Consider the following 19,842-nt stretch of genomic DNA (forward strand, 5'->3'; position numbering starts at 1 on the left):
TGGATAATAAGATGGTTTTCTAATCAGCATGAACTCACGTGAATATTTCATGCACCTTCTTGTTGACCTCTCTCATTGGAAGTCCTTTTAGCTCTTGGCAAGCTAACCAAAATCTGCAAAGAGTAATCCCAAAATACATGCATTCATACTCATTATTACTTCAAGAAAGTGCTGTTTGTATTGGTTGATGGACCCTCACTGAATCTGATGGGCACATGTAGGGTACACTATAAATATCACCAAACACTAAAGAGTTTATCAGTGACTGATCACAGCCAGATCCAAACTTCTAACATCTACATGGATCATGGGAAGTGTGATAGCATTTCAAGCTCAGGACTTCTACTTATAAAACAGCCACACAGTTTGAATAAAGTCTGCAAAAGTCTGGACTGTTGTGTTTTACAAGCATGTGTCAAGATGACCTTTGATTGTAAACAGACATTCTTCTTGTTATGGTATGGACATGCCAGTGGTTTTTTAATTAGTCAAATTATTGGACATTGGTTTTAAATAATTAGATCTATTCTGTTAAATTTGATTGTGTTTGGACCAATGTTAAGAAGGAAGGAAGGAAATGGTTCATTTAACAATGCACATAACACATTTTATTTACGGTTATATGGCATCAGACATATGGTTAACGACCATACATAGAGAGAGGAAACCCGCTGTCGCCACTTCATGGGCTACTCTTTTCGATTAGCAGCAAGGGATGTTTTATATGCACCATTTTATACACAGGATAGCACATACCATGGCCTTTGATGTACCAGTCGTGGTGCACTGGCTGGAGCGAGAAATAGCCTAATGGGCCCACTGATGGGGATCAATCCCAAACCGACCGTGCATCAAGTGAGCACTTTACCACTGGGCTACGTCTTACCCAACTGGACCAATGTTAAGACCTTAAAATGTTTATGACATGACTTTAAATAACATGTCATTTCACTGATTTGACTAATATTTTTAATACCAGAAGTAAAACTGAACTGAATCCATAGTTTAACCACGTGACACTAACCATGTGCTATTATTTGAGCAACATTAAAAATTAAAAATTAATTATCAAGAATTAAAAAAAATATATATATATATATTATTCAAAATAAAAATCAATTTTTCTTATCTTTGTCCAAAAGATTTCATACTATATTAGCTACAAAATCATTGAATAACATACTTTAAATTTTCTCCACTAAATTCTTTGTCTAGGAATTTGCTGAACTGATCTCTGCCAGCAGGATCCTGAAGAAGTTCCTCCACAGAGAATGCCCACCGCTTGACCCGGCGAAGAGGGATATCTCGACCACTGGTTAAATCAAAATGAAAAAAAAGAAAAGCCATCAGTATAATGTTGTCAGAACAAGAAAACATATTTTCAAATGGTGGCACAAAAATTAGACTGGTTTTTTTGTTTTTTTAAGTGTATTACCAAGTGCATGTACTTTTTACTGGTTTTTGCTGACTTTAAATACAGAAACCTAATAAATGGAATTTATTCAGTTAAAATCTACTATTTCAGACAAAACACCTCTCAATTTACTGCATTGCTGTCACTTTTCTCAACATCTACTTTAAACACTATTTTATCCACTAGCTTGTTTCTTACATATATCTGGAGTACATGAAAATACTTTAGGCTAAATGTACTAAATAAATAAATAATGACTGCAGTTTTACAAATAGATCAATGTTTTCTTTGATAATACATTTATCTTGGACAAAATGTTAAGAAAATATCAAACTGTCGGACTACCTCTTTACATGAATTAGTCAGTGAGACTGATGTTTATCTAGGTTGCTTGTGTATCACAATTGTCCACACAATAAACATTTTCCCCACAATATTTCTACAATTTCACCAGCAGAATTAGGGAATTTCAAGGTTTTTTTGTGCTTATATTCAATTACGGTTCAAGTATGCAGTCCTGGACATACACCTCAGCTATCCTGGATATCCAGGACAGTGGTTGTTAGTAGCCAGTGAGAGAGAAGTTGTTAAAACTAGCTCTGGCTGGAAGCCGTTACCAGGATGTGAACCCAGTACCAACCAACGTTAAGTCTGATGGCTTAATCACTATACTACTGGGCCAGTGGAACTTGATGCAAACAAACAGTTTTTATAACAGAAAGAGAAGGAAAAGAAAGGAATATTTATTTAAGGAGCCTCAGCACATTTAAACTATGGTTACCTATACGGTGTTTAACATATTTTAACACTTAGTTTGTTGCAAGGGAGATAGGAAACCTGCCGTTGCCATTCAGGCTACTCCTTCAGTAAAAGCAGCAAGGGATATTTTATATGCACTTTCTCATATACAGGACAGTATATACCAAGGAATTTGATGTACCATACATGGACACTGGTTGGTATGGGGGAAATATGAGTCCATTGTGGTTGGGGGTGGGGTGGGTGGGGGTGTTTGTTGACCTCATGGTTATTGTGAATAAAGAAATTAACACTTACACTGCCCGATCAGTTTCCCAGAATTCTAGGTTATCTGAGATCCAGGGGTTGGGTGGGTCTGGACACGTCATAAAGGCATCATATTCTGCATATTGCTGGTAATAACCTATATAACTGAAAACAGAATAAAAACAGCACATATTTACTCACTGCATCTGATGATGTAATTTATGATGTGTTTTATGCTTATATCAAACATAGTTCAAGCATGCTGTACATGTAATTGAGATTAAAATGTTGCAAACTGAAACTGTAGTGTTGCAAATCAAGATTTTACTGTCCCTAAGTGAGACTGATGCAAACTGAAACTGTAGTGTTGCAAATCAACATTTCACTGTCCTTAAGTGAGACTGTTGCAAACTGAAACTGTAGTGTTGCAAATCAACATTTTACTCTCCCAAAGTGAGACTGTTTGCAAACTGAAACTGTAGTGTTGCAAATCAACATTTTACTGTCCCAAAGTGAGACTGTTTGCAAACTGAAACTGTAGTGTTGCAAATCAACATTTTACTGTCCCCAAGTGAGACTGTTTGCAAACTGAAACTGTAGTGGTGCAAATCAACATTTTACTGTCCCTAAGTGAGACTGTTGCAAACTGAAACTGTAGTGTTTCAAATCAAGATTTTACTGTCCCTAAGTGAGACTGTTGCAAACTTGAGATTTGTTGCCACTACCGAACAGAGATCATAAAAAATTAATCTCAACCTGATATCAAATTAAGTACAAGTTCTTAAGTACATGTATGTACTGAACAATGAACTAAATTAAATAATACCTATACTCATTGTGGTATTGATTTTTTATATATATATATATACAAACCTTTCTGAAACTTTAGAAATTTTTACTCTTCTCTTTTCTACTTTTTTCCGTAAAATACCAATCTGAAAATCAGAGAAATTAAAAAATTAAAAAAGGAGGTTTTAAAACAAGATTTCTGTCTTAAAAATAAAATACTATCATGATATAGTCATAAATATTTTAGAGACACTAAATATAACAGTAATAACATTCATAATATTTTTGCCTAATGCGTCTGCTAAGGTTTTTTTTACACATAGGTACAATTTTATTTTGTGGCTTGTGAATATATTTTTTAAATGTCTCCCATCCCATCACCTGGTCAATTCTGGAACAGGACTAACATGTCTTTAAACTGATAACCAACATTTTTTGAATATCATCATGTGATATCATAAAGATCACAGTATTTTTCTCAAATGGGTGTAAGAAATTATTAAATTCCACTGAAAACACACAGTTTTTATTTCTATCACATGTGTAAGGTTGTTATGAAACACACAATAATCCTAATCCTTGTAAAAAAATCTTTTTCAGCCTACCAAGATGCATCCAATTATACAAAATCAGTTAAATGTTTGAATTTTTCCTTCTCATATCCTTTTGACAATTATATTTCATTTCAACTTTATTTTCATGCTAATATGCAATTAAGTTTCAAGCATGCCATCCTGGGCACACACTTCAGCTATCTGGACTGTCTGTCCAGGACAGTGAGTTAGTTATTAGTTAGAGAAAAGAGGGTGTAGTGGTCTTACACCAACCCATTGTAAAACCCAGTATCTACCAGCCGTATGTCCGATGGCTTTACCACGACACCACCGAGGCCAGTGACAACAACAAATGTGACTGGTGCACTTTCCCTACTTACCTCCCTTCGTATAGAATCTGTGGGGTTATGGAGGTCAGCTTCAGATACACTTGGACTTATCCTTCCACCTGGAACTGCATAATTGGGCTGAAATACACGACACCAAAATAAATATTAATCTATGCATTGTATGCTTTTAACCTGAATGGACATGATCATCATTTACGTACTATGAAGATTAACTGAGCTTTAAGCTTTATTATTGTCAAAAGGTTAATGACGTAACAGTCTAATGAAAGTAATACAGTCATAACAATTACCGTAATACCCCTAGTACAGTTAAAGTTAATAATACGTTTATAAATAAACTGGGTTAACATGACACTGAGGTTAAAAGTTTAACACTGACCAACTCTTAACACTATATGAATTATTGGTTTAAAAGGTTAACATTACTACATGATCAAAAGGGTTAACTTGACAGACCCTAGTTTATAAACACAAAGGCATACTTTTCACTATTAGAGCCGTTTTATGATAACTGAAATCATACCGTACTTTACTTAAGAGTTTATTGTTTAGATTATTCACTTCCATACATCCAAAGTGTTTCCAATCATCGTAATCTGTTTAATATCACAAAATGCATTTTTCATATTTTTAAAAACACACATACTTCTGAGAAGTAACGGTTTAGTCTATTTGTAAGGGTATTTGACCATTTCAACATCACAGACTTTTGTTTCACTCTACTGTAATGTTATTCAAATGTGTTACAGCTTTGTAGATTAACTAAACCTAGGGAAAGACTTCCAAACATTCCAGCATGCATGCTTATACTATCACTAACCCTAACCCTGAATGAACTTAATGCTGGAATGTTCCGAAGTCTTGCCAAACTTAGTGTCCATTTTTACGGGTTGAAACTAGGGACTGCGACTTTAATATGTTTCTGCTTACCCTTGACATCTTGGAGTGTCTGTTTATTCGGCATGCCTTTTTTATATCAACTTCTGTCGTATTTACACATCCAGGCTGAAACAAGCAAATTATCAGTTATGTATATGCACTTCAGTACTTTCAAGCATCCGTAATTCTATATGAGGTCTGACAGCTAACATGAACGATGGCTTTATGTCAGTAGAGGTAACATTGAAACCGTGGCCTGGGTTTTGAAAATTAGTGTGAACATTTTATCAAAGAATAAGGGAATGAATCATTTTGGCTGGTGCTAAAATTTGGAATTCTGAGGGAAAAAACCAACCTGGAAGCTTTCATCTCTGTCGTAAAACCAATTAAGCTTCACACGTATTATATCAAAGACTGTTGTATATTTTGGTAGATATCAAAGATAATTTGTTGCTTATTTCAGTCCAGGCAGTTAATATATGTGCCAATTAATTATTACTTATTCATCACAGATTAATTATATTAAATATTTTGTAGATAAATTATAAATATTTTATAAAATCTGCAATAAAGCATATCATATAGACTCATGAGTATCACGTATACAAACATGTTTCCATAACAACACCAATCATTCAGATGTACTAGAATACAGATGTAATCTGCACTCCGTTATATTTCTCATATTATTGAGTCATACAATACCACCTTCATTATATGGTTTTATTGTCATTATTTCCATCCATATGATAATAAAATGCTTCAGTGGTAATAGGATTGCTCTATTTTTAGTTCAAATGTCTATGAAAACAAAACATAATGATAATAGCAACAGTCCTGTACTATTTTATTCACAACATACAGCACATAAATCACTTTGTATATTCACATATGTATGTAGACCTATAAATAACTGGAACATTTAAACAATTATTAAAAATGAATTTCTTCAACAAAATCCTTTCACAATGAATTAGACTTTGCATTCAGTTTCAAAGTTTAAACTTATTTATAAAAGAAATTATTACACAGAATACAATGTGTATTGATATAATTATCATCAATTTGTAGTATACTGTATCATTATAATAACTTGGCAGTCACAAATCTAATGTAAAATTGTTTACAAGCTGTTTTATTTTCAAAGTTAATTCCTATCTAATCAATTTTTTTTATATCAACAGAGAAATGATTATATTTTACAAAATAATGTTTACTTTTACTTTTAACTAGAGTAGAAACTTGTTAGCTGAATTCAAAACAAAACATCAAATTTTTTAAAGAATTCTCCTTCATTATCTACTGATGTTCTGAATAAACTGTTTCTAGCATAATTTGATGATAAAGATAGATACTAGGTATAAAGGTTGGGCAAGGCAACATGATTATCTGTACATAAAGACAACAAACTTGGCAAAATTCAAACATGTTCAACGGCAAAAGTTATTGTGACATGGATTGTTTGGAGTAATAAATTTGTGAATGTATTTATGGATGTAAACCAGAGAAAATGTGCATGAAACAGCTCAAAGAAATGCAACCAAGCAGTTGTTGCAGCGACTGCATGCTTTGTGCAAGAAACATGGAATATTCAGGAGAAATGCTGTCCAGTGTTCACCATAAAAGGCCAGACATTCAGTGGCAAATCATTGCCACTCTGTGCAGCCTTCAGAAGTCTAGAAGTTAGAAAACCACCATTAGTGAACTGTTTGATGCAATTTCGTCATGCCACACCTCAGTGAAAATGACAGATGGTGAATCATAGGGATGCTTGAATCTGGAACCTCACAGCGTGACATTGCACATCAATTCAACGTCCACAGAAATTAACAAAACAACCATGTCAGGGACTGTCCCCATAGCGGCCAACCACCCGTGACAACCCCTCGCCAAGATACATGGATCTGAACCACGCATCTGCAAAACAGGTTCTAGTCAGCAATCCTCACAGCTGATCCTTCCTCAGATCTGAAATGGCATTCCCAGGAACTTTCTCCAGCATTTAATGGCCTCAATGAGACAACGGTGACAGGCCCGTATTAATGCTAAAGGTGGACACTTCTTAATATATGTTCTGCAATATACATTGTAAACAGAAATTTTATATATGTCTAATTTATTTCATTCCAAAATATAAACAACTAAATCAATGACTTTCTTGTATAATGTGCCTTAATGTGTAACGGCTAATCAGAGCTGTCAAACTGCAAAGTGTCACATACTTGTCCAAAGTTGGCAAAATGCTTGGTTCAAACAAGTCATTGATTTGAACAATTGATGGCACACAAATGATCTTCAAGCTAATGGGTTTATGCTGTATAGTACATGCATATTAATCTGTCTGCATTTGTAATGAAATGCTGACATGAAAGAAGAATTACATTCCCACCACAGAAGCTATTTATTTAATATAGAGTTTCCCCATGGACAGGACAGTCCATACAATGACCACTGATAAATACCAGCCACAGGACACCATGTGGAACTGGAAACAATCCACTGATTTACTGCAACTCTGAATCTCTACCACTGATCTAAATATTGATTCTAGAGCATTATCCCCAGGTAATCCCCCCTTCCCAAGTTAAAAGCCCCATAGTCAGTTCCTGTACATTTCAGTCCTTCACAATTCCCTCTGGTACTCATCCCAGGGGCACAATGTACAGGTGGGAATTAATGGGGGTGAGGGTAACTGGAGGAAAATTGATTGGGGGGAATTCCCTGATAACTAAATATTGCTCCAGGCTAATATGACGAAAAGGGAAGGGCTGAGGATCTCAAACCAATGTTTTAATACTAGCTAAATCTGTTAATTTTGTGCTTCATGTGCTAGAATTGTCATATTTCAAATTTCAAAGTTCAACAAGGTTTGATGATCCTATATGAATTGATAAGAAAGATATGCTATGGTTGGATTCACACACACACACACACACACACACACACACACATACACACACACACACACACACACACACACACACACACACAAAACACAAACTGTATTTGTTAAAAGCGCTCAGTCACAAGAGCAAAACATGGTTCCATGAATACCATTATACTTTCCAGACACAAGTATTGATTGCACAAAACAATGCAAATAGATATGAATTATTGCAAGACAATTAAAGACACAAATTACCCTTGTTGCTAGAAATGAAGCACACACTGGCTGACAGTGCAATTTACCAATGTGTCAAGTTCCTGTTTTCTCTTGTCAGAATTTTCACATTTACTTCCCATACAGCCGAGGTAAAATCAATACCATACCACCCAAAGCCCTGAAGTGTGATAGCCAGTAAAAAAAAAAAAAAATTATATTGTCTTCATTTGGACCAGTTTAATTCAATCTTACTGTTTATTTAGTTCTAATTGGAAGTCTCACACAGCTGACAATGGCGGCATGTTTGCAAGTACACTGTTACATTTGTAGAGACAGGTTCAGCCACACAATAGGACTGGCATTTGAAAGTGGTTAATGTGTCAATAAGTCACTGGTTCAATTTATCACACAGATCATTTTCAATAGGTGCCAACTGTTTTGCAGTTTTCAGCATCTCATCTAAAATAGAATGCTACAGTCAAACTGTTTGAAAAATGATGATAATGTTTTATTAATTATACACATAATTTGTCATTTACAGTAAATGTGTTTTTCAATGTTTTAATTTATGAAATAATTAAAAAAATATGCATTTGTCTTTGATTAAATTGTAATCATGTCACAGTGTTGTGTAAATATTCCCTAAACTCTGTTTTATACAAATATTATTTTGGGCATGATATTGGTATCATTTATGCGTTTCCTATGATTATGAAGTTGCAAGACCCATACAATTTCTAAAGCAAAGTTTATATCACCACTGCTAAATATTTCATCTACAGGTATTACCTTTGAATTGATGTGGTTGGCATAAACTGGACAACACTTACGTTCATCAGTCATGATGATCATTTGTTTTTTTATGTTTTTACTATTATCATTTGATATTAAATTATGCTGCAATGTACCAGACATCATAGGAAGAGGCAGTCAACATGACAGCAGAATACAGAATAACTAGTTAATGACGTCGGAAATCTCCTTTATCCTGTGAAGGTAAGAATGGGAAATTCTGCGAGGCTCTGCTGAGCAGAATTTCTCATTCAGCCTGAACAGGATAAAGCTGATATCTGACATTATTAACTAGTTATTATCTTTATCTTGCAGACCATAAAAATTAAGTGGAAAAGCTATTATTTCTATTATTTCAGCCACATTGTACAATGACCTAGAGGTCAAATAAGCGATTTTATAATATAGGCTATGTGTGTGACATCACATAAGTGATGTCAAAAGTCATATGCTGCTAGTAGCAGGATATGACTTTGCTTTATCCGTCATCATATTATGTCAATAGAAACGGTGGTTGCAGGATAAAAATGTATTCTAATTCAGGTACAGGTACAGGTACACCATGCAGACACACAAGGTAGGAAGTAAAGTCTGTAAATTCAACAATAATTTTAATAAAGAAAAACAGTTCATAGGAGCTTAGTTATTGAGGTCATACGAATATATAATATTAATTTGATCTTTGATACACATGATTTGCAAAACTAATTAGTCTGTATACTACCAAAGACAATTTACTAATGCTACACATTGTTTTATACTTTTTGCATACCTACAATTTACATATTTATGAACAAGGGTCATCCATAATTATAGCTTGAATCTAGTTATCCTGCTAGTGTTTAACTGTATGTATATTGGTAGTATTTTTAAATGTTGTGAGCATTTATTTCAATTATGAATTATTAAATGATATAATCCTTAGCTGAATTATCATTAAAATGTTCATCTTGAGTACAGGTAGTAATATACTGTGAGCTTTCATTTCAATTGTGAAACTCTTAAACAATGCATATAATACTTAACTAAATTATCATTCAAATGTTCACCTTCATTATTTTAAACCTTGAATAAGCAAACGGGATGTGTGATAAAATGCATGCATTAATAAATACCATTCCCTTCCCATATCATTACTGGATATGACAAACTGTGGACATCACAACAATTATTGATTGCTTATTTCCAACATATCTATTTTCATGTAATAACATTAATTGAACTTTATGGACTCAAGTTAATGAGTCTGGCCTACCTAACTTAATAACAAGACTGAACATGAAAGCATTGCTTTAACTGTAGTGTTATTTTTTTGACACATTGTCAATACTGTGTGTACAATATATCAATATGTGAAAATATTACGAGGCCTTAAAAAGATTTTTCTCTTATGTATATCAATAATCTTGTTAAACATATGTGACTGATTAACAACTCTGGAATGGGAAATGGCTTACGACAAAAATAGCTTGAGACGCTAATGGTTAATAAAGGCAATAAAGAAAAACAGTGCCAGTGCCAGCGCACAGTGGTTGGATTATTGTTTCACCTGTAATCACCTGTAACAAACACAAACTGATTGGATACAATTACTGCTAACATAGCAGGTATTTCCTGGTACACCGATCTCAGCCCAATCAGTCACAAATTGGGGCTCTACATATTGCCGAACTCATCTACTATATGGCTATGCACCCCAGTGAAACACTGATGCATCACGATGCCATTAGCTTAATGATTACTTGGATTTACATTCATGGGAAAGTGGGGTGTACTATCTACAGCTGAAGACCTAATGAACAATCCTCTCAAATAAAAGGTGGTGTCGTGGTTAAGCCATCGGACATAAGGTTGGTAGGTATTGGGTTCACAGCCTGGTACCAGCTTCCACCCAGAGTGAGTTTTAACAACTACACCCTCTTTTCTCTCAATAACCACTAACAACTAACACACTGTCCTGGACAGACAGCTGGGGTGTGTGCCCAGGACAGCGTGCTTGAACCTTAATTAGACAAAAGCTTGGGAATAAGTTGAAATGAAATGAAATTTACATAAACTGAAATACAAAACCATTATCCACAATCAAGACCATATCTCTGCACAATACAGAATCGAATGGGCATTTGGCAAAATAGTGATTGATTCCATAAATATTTATGTTGATCCTCATCTATAGGAAGACAGCCACTCCTGAGGAGATACTTGACTGGAAAATACATCCTTCCTGTACTGCTCAGAGATGACTGCCACTCCTGAGGAGATACTTGACTGGAAAATACATCCTTCCTGTACTGCTCAGAGATGACTGCCACTCCTAAGGAGATACTTTACTGGAAAATACATCCTTCCTGTACTGCTCAGAGATGACTGCCACTCCTGAGGAGATACTTTACTGGAAAATACATCCTTCCTGTACTGCTCAGAGATGACTGCCACTCCTGAGGAGATACTTTACTGGAAAATACATCCTTCCTGTACTGCTCAGATGACTGCCACTCCTGAGGAGATACTTGACTGGAAAATACATCCTTCCTGTACTGCTCAGAGATGACTGCCACTCCTGAGGAGATACTTGACTGGAAAATACATCCTTCCTGTACTGCTCAGAGATGACTGCCACTCCTGAGGAGATACTTTACTGGAAAATACATCCTTCCTGTACTGCTCAGAGATGACTGCCACTCCTGAGGAGATAGTTTACTGAAAAATACATCCTTCCTGTACTGCTCAGAGATGACTGCCACTCCTAAGAAGATGATTTACTGGACAATGCATCCTGCATTACTCAGAGAGGACTGCCATTCCCAGACTAGTTTACTATATCAAATCTAGCACAGGACAGAGCTCATTGGAATAAATAGAGCTGTGATGACATGCACTTACCACAGGCCGATGGACATCCCAGAAAGCCCTTTCTTGACTATCTAAGACCTTTCTTTCTAACTTGTCACGTTTTTTATCAACTCTGAAAAAACACAAATAACAACATGTTTTTACAATGAATATACATCTGCTTAAACACAAATTCAGTGCAGTTATTTCAGTTAGGTTTTGGGCCATCTATTTCAGAAAAACTTAAAACCATAGGCCTGTTCAAGATATTATCAAATAAAAAGGATGCATGGTTGTAAAATTATTTATCTGGTAATTCTATTTGAAGCTTAATTCTCCTGTTTTAATGTTTATGTGATTAAAGCTAAAGTTTTTAACTGTATATTCTTTGTATTGTTGTTATTAAAAAGATGTCCTCACACAAAGACAAATTATACAACAGTTACCTAACCTGATCTGATATATGTAGGTAGGTTTCTTTGATGAATGATCTATAATTAAAACATATTTTCTCTTCATCAGCATGACCTATGTAATATTTATATATATTGTTATCGCTATAGATCTATAGTCATACTATAGAATTTACCCCAAGTTATTTATTTCTTAGCCAATTGTTTTCTAAATTGAACACAAACATAGGGTTTTTTTTATTTGCAAAACACTTTTTACAGTTTTTCTTATGTCAAACCAAAAAGAAATTATTTACAACAAACATCTTTATAGGAGGATGGGACAGACTACAGGAAACTTACTTTGCTTGTTGTTCAGCTTGCATAAATATAAATTCCCATTTTCTTGAAAACATTTTTTGTAGTCTTGCCAGATTCTCTGCCTCATAATCAGCAAGTTCAAGCCTTTGCTTATTTTGCATTGTCCTCTTGCATAAATATACAGCTGAAAATAGAAATCAAAATATTTTGCATTGTCCTCTTGCATAAATATACAGCTGAAAATAGAAAACAAAATATTTTGCATTGTCCTCTTGCATAAATATACAGCTGAAAATAGAAATCAAAATATTTTACATTGTGCTCTTGCATAAAAATACAGCTGAAAATAAAAATAAAAATATTTTGCATTGTTCTCTTACGTAAATATACAGATGAAAATATAAATAAAAATCTCTCATTAACAAATTAATTTTTTATGAAAAAATAACAAACGAAAGAGAGAAATTCAAATGGCATATTTTACATTGTGCTCTTGCTTCAAAAATACAGCTGAAAATAAAAATAAAAATATTTTGCATTGTTCTCTTACGTTCCAGTTCCTTTTTAAATATCAGGACAGAACATAACCTCTTTAAACTGAACATCCTTAAAAACTAGACTTTTTACTTGGTTCCATGGGTATCGGGTTTATAGCGGGGTTTCACTGCACTCACAAAGATATGAAGTATAACATTCCAGTGTGTAGCAATGTTTATATTTTCATCATTATGAAGTGTTTACAAAACAGTTTCAGTTAAAAACGAAATTCAATAATCATGGCTGTATGTAATACTTAAGCAAAATGTTATCTTTAAACTAACAAAGCAATTATACATGTAGTACCAATGGAAGGAAGGAAATGTTTTATTTAACGACGCACTCAACACATCCGCTGTTGCTACTTTATGGGCTACTCTTTTCAATTAGCAGCAAGGGATCTTTTATATGCACCATCCCACAGACAGGGTAGTACATACCACAGCCTTTGATATACCAGTTGTGGTGCATTGGCTGGAATGAGAAATAACCTAATGGCCCACCGACGGGTTCGATCCCACACCGACCATGCATCGAGCGAGCGCCTTACCACTAGACTATGTCCCACACCTGTAGTACCAATGGATACACCATAAATAATAATAATAATAATAATAATAATAATATAAACTCTTACCATAATCAGTATTTTCTGGTTCACCACATCTGGAAGGCCAAAAACAGGGAGTCTGAAAAAAAAGTTAAAATAACCTTATTTATGATATACATGGAACATAAATTCATCAAACTGCTTGGAAAATTATAAAAGCAAAATAAAACAAGAGTACCAGTATGGTACTTGATACACTCATCAAAAGTTAAAAAAAAATTATTTTGGTTAACGACACTACTAGAGCACATTGATACTGGATGTCAAACATTTGGTAATTTTGACTTATAGTCTTAGAGGAAACCCACTACATTTTCCCCCGTCGGTAGCAAGGGATCTTTTTATATGCACCATCCCACAAACAGGATAGCACATACCATGACCTTTAATATACCAGTCGTGGAGCACTGGCTGGAATGAAAAATAGCCCAATGGGTCCTGCCCCTCCCATCAAAAGTAGGTCATGGTGACCTAGTTATATTACGCAACACACTGCCATCCCAAGTTGTACTTGCATGCAAGGTTTGATGATCCTGTATGAATTGATGAAGACGATGTGCTCCAGAAACAAAACATTTATAGACAGATGGACGCACAATGCTATACCATAATACAATCTGTCAAAGGTGTGTATATTGGACTGGGTGTGTGTGGTTTGGCGTCTCACACGATGCAGTGGTGTATATGTTTTCAGAAACCCTCTTGTTAATTAACCATATCATTAAACAATACTCTCTCCACAATTTGACATTAGTTTTGTAATAAAAGAACATTTAATGTTGAGGTCTCTTTTGGAGCCATTTTATACTGAATTAATTTAACACACATAACCCACCTGCACCCCCCCCCACCCCTCCCCCAAAAAAGAAAACACAACAAAAAACTAACAAGCTTTCAATTATTATGAAACAGACTTATAGAAAATTAAATATTACCCTATTAAGCTGTTTTCTTTATACTATCTAACTGAAGGTTACTTGAGACAAGGACATTTAAGGTCATAATTGTGAAGAAAAACCCTCTCTCAATGTCTTTGTTTGATAACAATATTTGATTTTAAATGTCATTCTGAAAGTATCACATTTTACCATCTCTTAACACATGAAACTTCATAAAAAAAATACAAAGTTTTGTGCAATGCTAACTGCTACAGCCAATGTAGCTCAACGAGTAGAGTGTCTCCCTTTAACCCATTAACATCCCTCTCTTAAATTAACCAACTAATATGTCTTTTACATTAATATCTGTCTTTTATATTAACCCATTAACATCTGTCTCTAACATTGACCAATTAAAGGTGCTATGTCAAAGTTGTAATAATGGCAGTTCCCTCCAAAAATATTTATTAATTTTGTTTTGAAACATAAAGTTTATACCCTCAGCTATATGCCTATAAAAAATTGCAACCAAATAATTCTACTTCTTAGTAAAAATGTTTTTATTTTAGAGGGGAATCTTGTGAATGTGTCACAAGCATTAATTAATGATGTTATTGTTATATGTGTACACATTCAACACACTAAGTTTACACAGAATTCTTTGAGGTTAACTGACAAAAAACACAAGATGGTGTCCAATGTCCATGCTATATTTAGTCACAAATTACATGGGGAAACCCCTCTTGTTGTCCAGTGCAAAAGTTTTTAAAATTATTATTCTGAGTTAATTACGAAAATATTATGCACAGGATCGATTAATTTGTAGTTATTTATTACAAATAAATAATGAAATATTGAAATTTCAACTTTGACTTAGGACCTTTAACATCTTTCTTACATTAACATCTCTCTTACATTGACCCAATAATTATTTTAACATCTGTTTCTTACATTAACCCAGTAACCTCTCACACTATCCCATTAAGCTTTATAGTATGTCTCACAGTAGCTCATTAAGGTCTGACCCATATAGACACCATGCAAGCAGAGTGTTGAGGACAGCATGTTCCAACCTTATTTGGATGGACACACACACACACACACACACACACACACACACACACACACACACATGTTAAACACTGATGATGAAAGGATACATCATGTTTCATAATTGTAGATATGACTGATGATCCACAAATACATGTATTCTTTACATAAGTTAAAACAGTTTGTTTTATTCAATGACACCACTAGAGCACATTGCTTTATTAATGATCAGCTTTTTGGATGTCAAATATATGGTCAATTTGACATATTCATAGAGAGGAAACCTGCTACATTTTTCATTAGTAGCAAGGGATCTTATTGGGCTTACCAACAGACATCGATCTTATACCCGACCACACATCAGGCGTGCGCTTTACCACTGGGCTTCATTCTGGTCCTCTTTATATAAGATACCATATTGTCTATTGACCATAAATAAATACAAAAAGAAGGTTTTAATGGTAAAAATTCCAGACAATCTTAATATTTAATGGAGAAAAAGGCACATTTTATGGTGATGATGCAGTCATGAATGGTAATATAATTTTTCACTTTGAAGTTAGTATGGTAGTTCAATTTTCAAGATATGATTAACTGATACAAACTGTACATGACCAACTACATATCTCCATGCTTATCAGTTTAAGTAAAACATGGTGATTGCAATGATGGCTTATAATATGTCAAAGTCAAGATAAATGTACTAAGCACAATATTGATCCCAGTGTCATAATGGATATGCTGTATGAACGTTCTTTAAAAGTACATGTCCATTGTTCACATCAGGAATAATACAGTAAGTTATATTAACTTTTTGCCTGATTAGATTTGCAGCACAAAAGAAGATTTTAGCATCAGTACCGAAGACAGCATTATGCACTGCATGAGCACTCAAGATTACCCCTTGAGACTTATCTCCCCTTTGTTCTCTAGCTGTGATAGTGGCAGCATTTTTCAAATTATATAAGAAGAGGATTTCTCAGGAAATCAATACGGGATGAATTGTGATACATTCATGATGTAATGGAAGGTTCCCATTATCTGGGCAATAGAACATGGAAAACAAAGTGGCTAGCGGCTCATAAAATGAAAAACAAAAAATCTAACAGTTTGTTGTGTGGAATATATCGCATCTGACCTGTGATAATTTATTATAATTCACCACAAAGCTGTTCCATTACTGCCAGTAATATGAGAGTTTTTTTCCCTGATTATCTCTTTTATGGAATATAGATTTTATTAACACCATTACTATAACACAGACCTTCGTGATGGGTGTCCACATCCCTAAAGTGTACCTGACTATTTACGAAATGACAATGATGTGTCAGTCACCTCCAACCACTTATCCTAAAATATGCTGATGAAGGTACAGACCCTGGTCAGATCTACACAACATGAGGAGGAAAGACAAGCCAGAATGTCTGTGACCTCCACCTCTTTATTTTATTGATAGAATGGAGCCAGGCAGTCCAGTAAACAGTGCATGCATATGTGTATAAAGAGTCTAATCAAGATGGACTGAGCGCCTGGGCAACCAGGCATGAACTAATGGTCCGAGACATGTCCTATAATATGTTGATTTACATGCAGGTACAGACTAGTCATATTTATGCTGCACAATGAAATCCCTCTAAATCAGACCCTCTGTAAACAGGAATTCCCTCAAAACCAGACATTTTTCACAGTCCCTTTTTAAGTATCAGTTCAGAACAGAACCTCTCTAAACTGGATACCCCTTAAATCAGGAGTTTAATTTGGTTTCATGGGTATCCAGTTTAGAATGGTTTTATTGTATATGAAAAGGAAAGTCGAGTCAAAAAGCCTTTTCCCTCGACAGGTGAATGGACATGCTTTTGAACCTCAATTGAATATGAACACAATTAATGGTTTGGTTGGTAAAAGTTCATGACTTCCACCTGTTCATTATACTAGCATATTATTAATGCTGCAGTAATTTATGGTATATACCAATAGTTAAATACGGGTGCAATGTTGGACATAATTTCAAGAAAGTCAACTTCCACTATCTATAAAGTTGATGTTTGGAGCATTATAGTAATAATAAAACATTTCCACTATAATTAAAACAAAAATATTCAGTAATCAGGGAAAACAAGCAATCTGCAATATGTACTTTTACTGATATGATGGCATATACCACAGATTTTTATGTAGCATTCATGGGGCACTGGTTTGGATGAGGGAAAATGCAAGAGGTCCACCAAGAGTGAGCAATCTTAGGATTCATAGGACATGAGGTGACCCCTCTACCACAAAGCTGTGGCCTAATTCTCTGCTAGATAACAAAGAATCCTCTTTGCAAGTCTTTTAGCATTGCACTGCGAGATCGCAAAGTTGCGAGAGTTTAGTGAATTAGGCCCCTGCATTTTACTCATGTTGAAATAAATGAAAAAGAATGAAAGAAAATGGCATTTTCATTGATCATACTACCGGCACATATTATATTTAATAGTTAAGGCCTTTATTTAGTATTTCAAAAGCTAAAAAAATGCATTGTAACACTGTGAAGAATATATATAGCAACACAACTATTTTATTCTTTATCTATACTACCACAATGTTTTTAACATAAATGGTTAATTCAGTACATTGAATTAATTATTTAAAAATTATGAATGGTTTATGAGATTCTAACATTGTATATAAATTACTGTTTCATTACAATGGATTATATTATTTAAAACTTTTGAATGGTTTACAAGATTCTAATATTATATATAAATTACTGTTTCTTACATTGGATAAATTAAAAATTGTGAATGGTTTACAAGATTCTAACATTGTATATAAATTACTGTTTCATTACAATGGATTATTTAAACTTGTGAATGGTTTACAAAATTCTAACATTATATATAAATTACTGTTTCATTACAATGGATTATTTAAAATTGTGAATGGTTTACGAGATTCTAACATTGTATATAAATTACTGTTTCATTAAATTGGATTATTTAAAAATTGTGAATGGTTTACAAGACTAACATTGTATATAAATTACTGTTTCATTAAATTGGATTATTTAAAAATTGTGAATGGTTTAAAAGATTCTAACATTGTATATAAATTACTGTTTCATTACAATGGATTATTTAAACTTGTGAATGGTTTACAAAATTAAAACATTATATATAAATTACTGTTTCATTACAATGGATTATTTAAAATTGTGAATGGTTTACGAGATTCTAACATTGTATATAAATTACTGTTTCATTACATTGGATTATTTAAAAATTGTGAATGGTTTACAAGACTAACATTGTATATAAATTACTGTAGCATTTCATTACATTGGATTATTTAAAAATTGTGAATGGTTTACAAGATTCTAACATTGTATATAAATTACTGTTTCATTACATTGGATTATTTAAAAGTTGTGAATGGTTTACAAGATACTAACATTGTATATAAATTACTGTTTCACTACAATGGATTATTCAAAACTTGTGAATGGTTTGTGAGATTCTAACATTGTATATAAATTACTGTTTCATTACAATGGATTATTTAAAATTGTGAATGATTTATGAGATTCTAACATTGTATAAAAATTACTGTTTCATTATGTCAGATTATTTAAAAATTGTGAATGGTTTACGAGATTCTAACATTGTATAAAATTACTGTTTCATTACATTGGATTATTTAAAAATTGTGAATGGTTTACGAGATTCTAACATTGTATAAAATTACTGTTTCATTACATTGGATTATTTAAAAATTGTGAATGGTTTACCAGATTGTAACATTGTATATAAATTACTGTTTCATTACACTGGATTATTTAAAACTTGTGAATGGTTTACAAGATTCTAACATTATATATAAATTACTGTTTCATTACATTGGATAATTAAAAAATTGTGAATGGTTTACAAGATTCTAACATTGTATATAAATTACTGTTTCATTACACTGGATTATTTAAAAATTGTGAATGGTTTACTTGATTCTAACATTGTATATAAATTACTGTTTCATTATGTTGGATTATTTAAAAATTGTGAATGGTTTACGAGATTCTAACATTGTATATAAATTACTGTTTCATTATGTTGGATTATTTAAAAATTGTGAATGGTTTACGAGATTCTAAAATTGTATATAGATTACTGTTTTATTACAATGGATTATTTAAAATTATGAATGGTTTATGAGATTCTAACATTGTATATAAATTACTGTTTCATAACATTGGATTATTTAAAAATTGTGAATGGTTTACAAGACTAACATTGTATATAAATTGCTGTTTTATTACATTGGATTATTTAAAACTTGTGAATGGTTTACGAGATTCTAACAT

The 19,842-nt window shown here is 33.4% G+C and overlaps 1 protein-coding gene across 3 annotated transcripts in view; it reads right to left on the reverse strand.

Annotated features, from left to right (window-relative positions):
- LOC121371251 (regulator of G-protein signaling 7-like) overlaps positions 1-19,842 on the reverse strand; it is a 165,035-nt gene that overhangs the window by 13,251 nt on the left and 131,942 nt on the right. For all 3 annotated transcript variants that reach the window (XM_041496997.1, XM_041496998.1, XM_041496999.1), the window contains exons 5-13: positions 13,606-13,657; positions 12,474-12,615; positions 11,770-11,851; positions 5,043-5,117; positions 4,143-4,229; positions 3,293-3,354; positions 2,471-2,584; positions 1,184-1,312; positions 39-113 (exon numbers count right to left, since the gene is read on the reverse strand). In XM_041496997.1, the coding sequence (XP_041352931.1) occupies positions 39-113; positions 1,184-1,312; positions 2,471-2,584; positions 3,293-3,354; positions 4,143-4,229; positions 5,043-5,117; positions 11,770-11,851; positions 12,474-12,615; positions 13,606-13,657 (818 nt within the window). The remainder of the gene's footprint in view (positions 1-38; positions 114-1,183; positions 1,313-2,470; positions 2,585-3,292; positions 3,355-4,142; positions 4,230-5,042; positions 5,118-11,769; positions 11,852-12,473; positions 12,616-13,605; positions 13,658-19,842) is intronic.

This window comes from Gigantopelta aegis, chromosome 4, assembly GCF_016097555.1.
Source record: "Gigantopelta aegis isolate Gae_Host chromosome 4, Gae_host_genome, whole genome shotgun sequence".
In the NCBI taxonomy this organism is placed as follows: domain Eukaryota; kingdom Metazoa; phylum Mollusca; class Gastropoda; order Neomphalida; family Peltospiridae; genus Gigantopelta; species Gigantopelta aegis.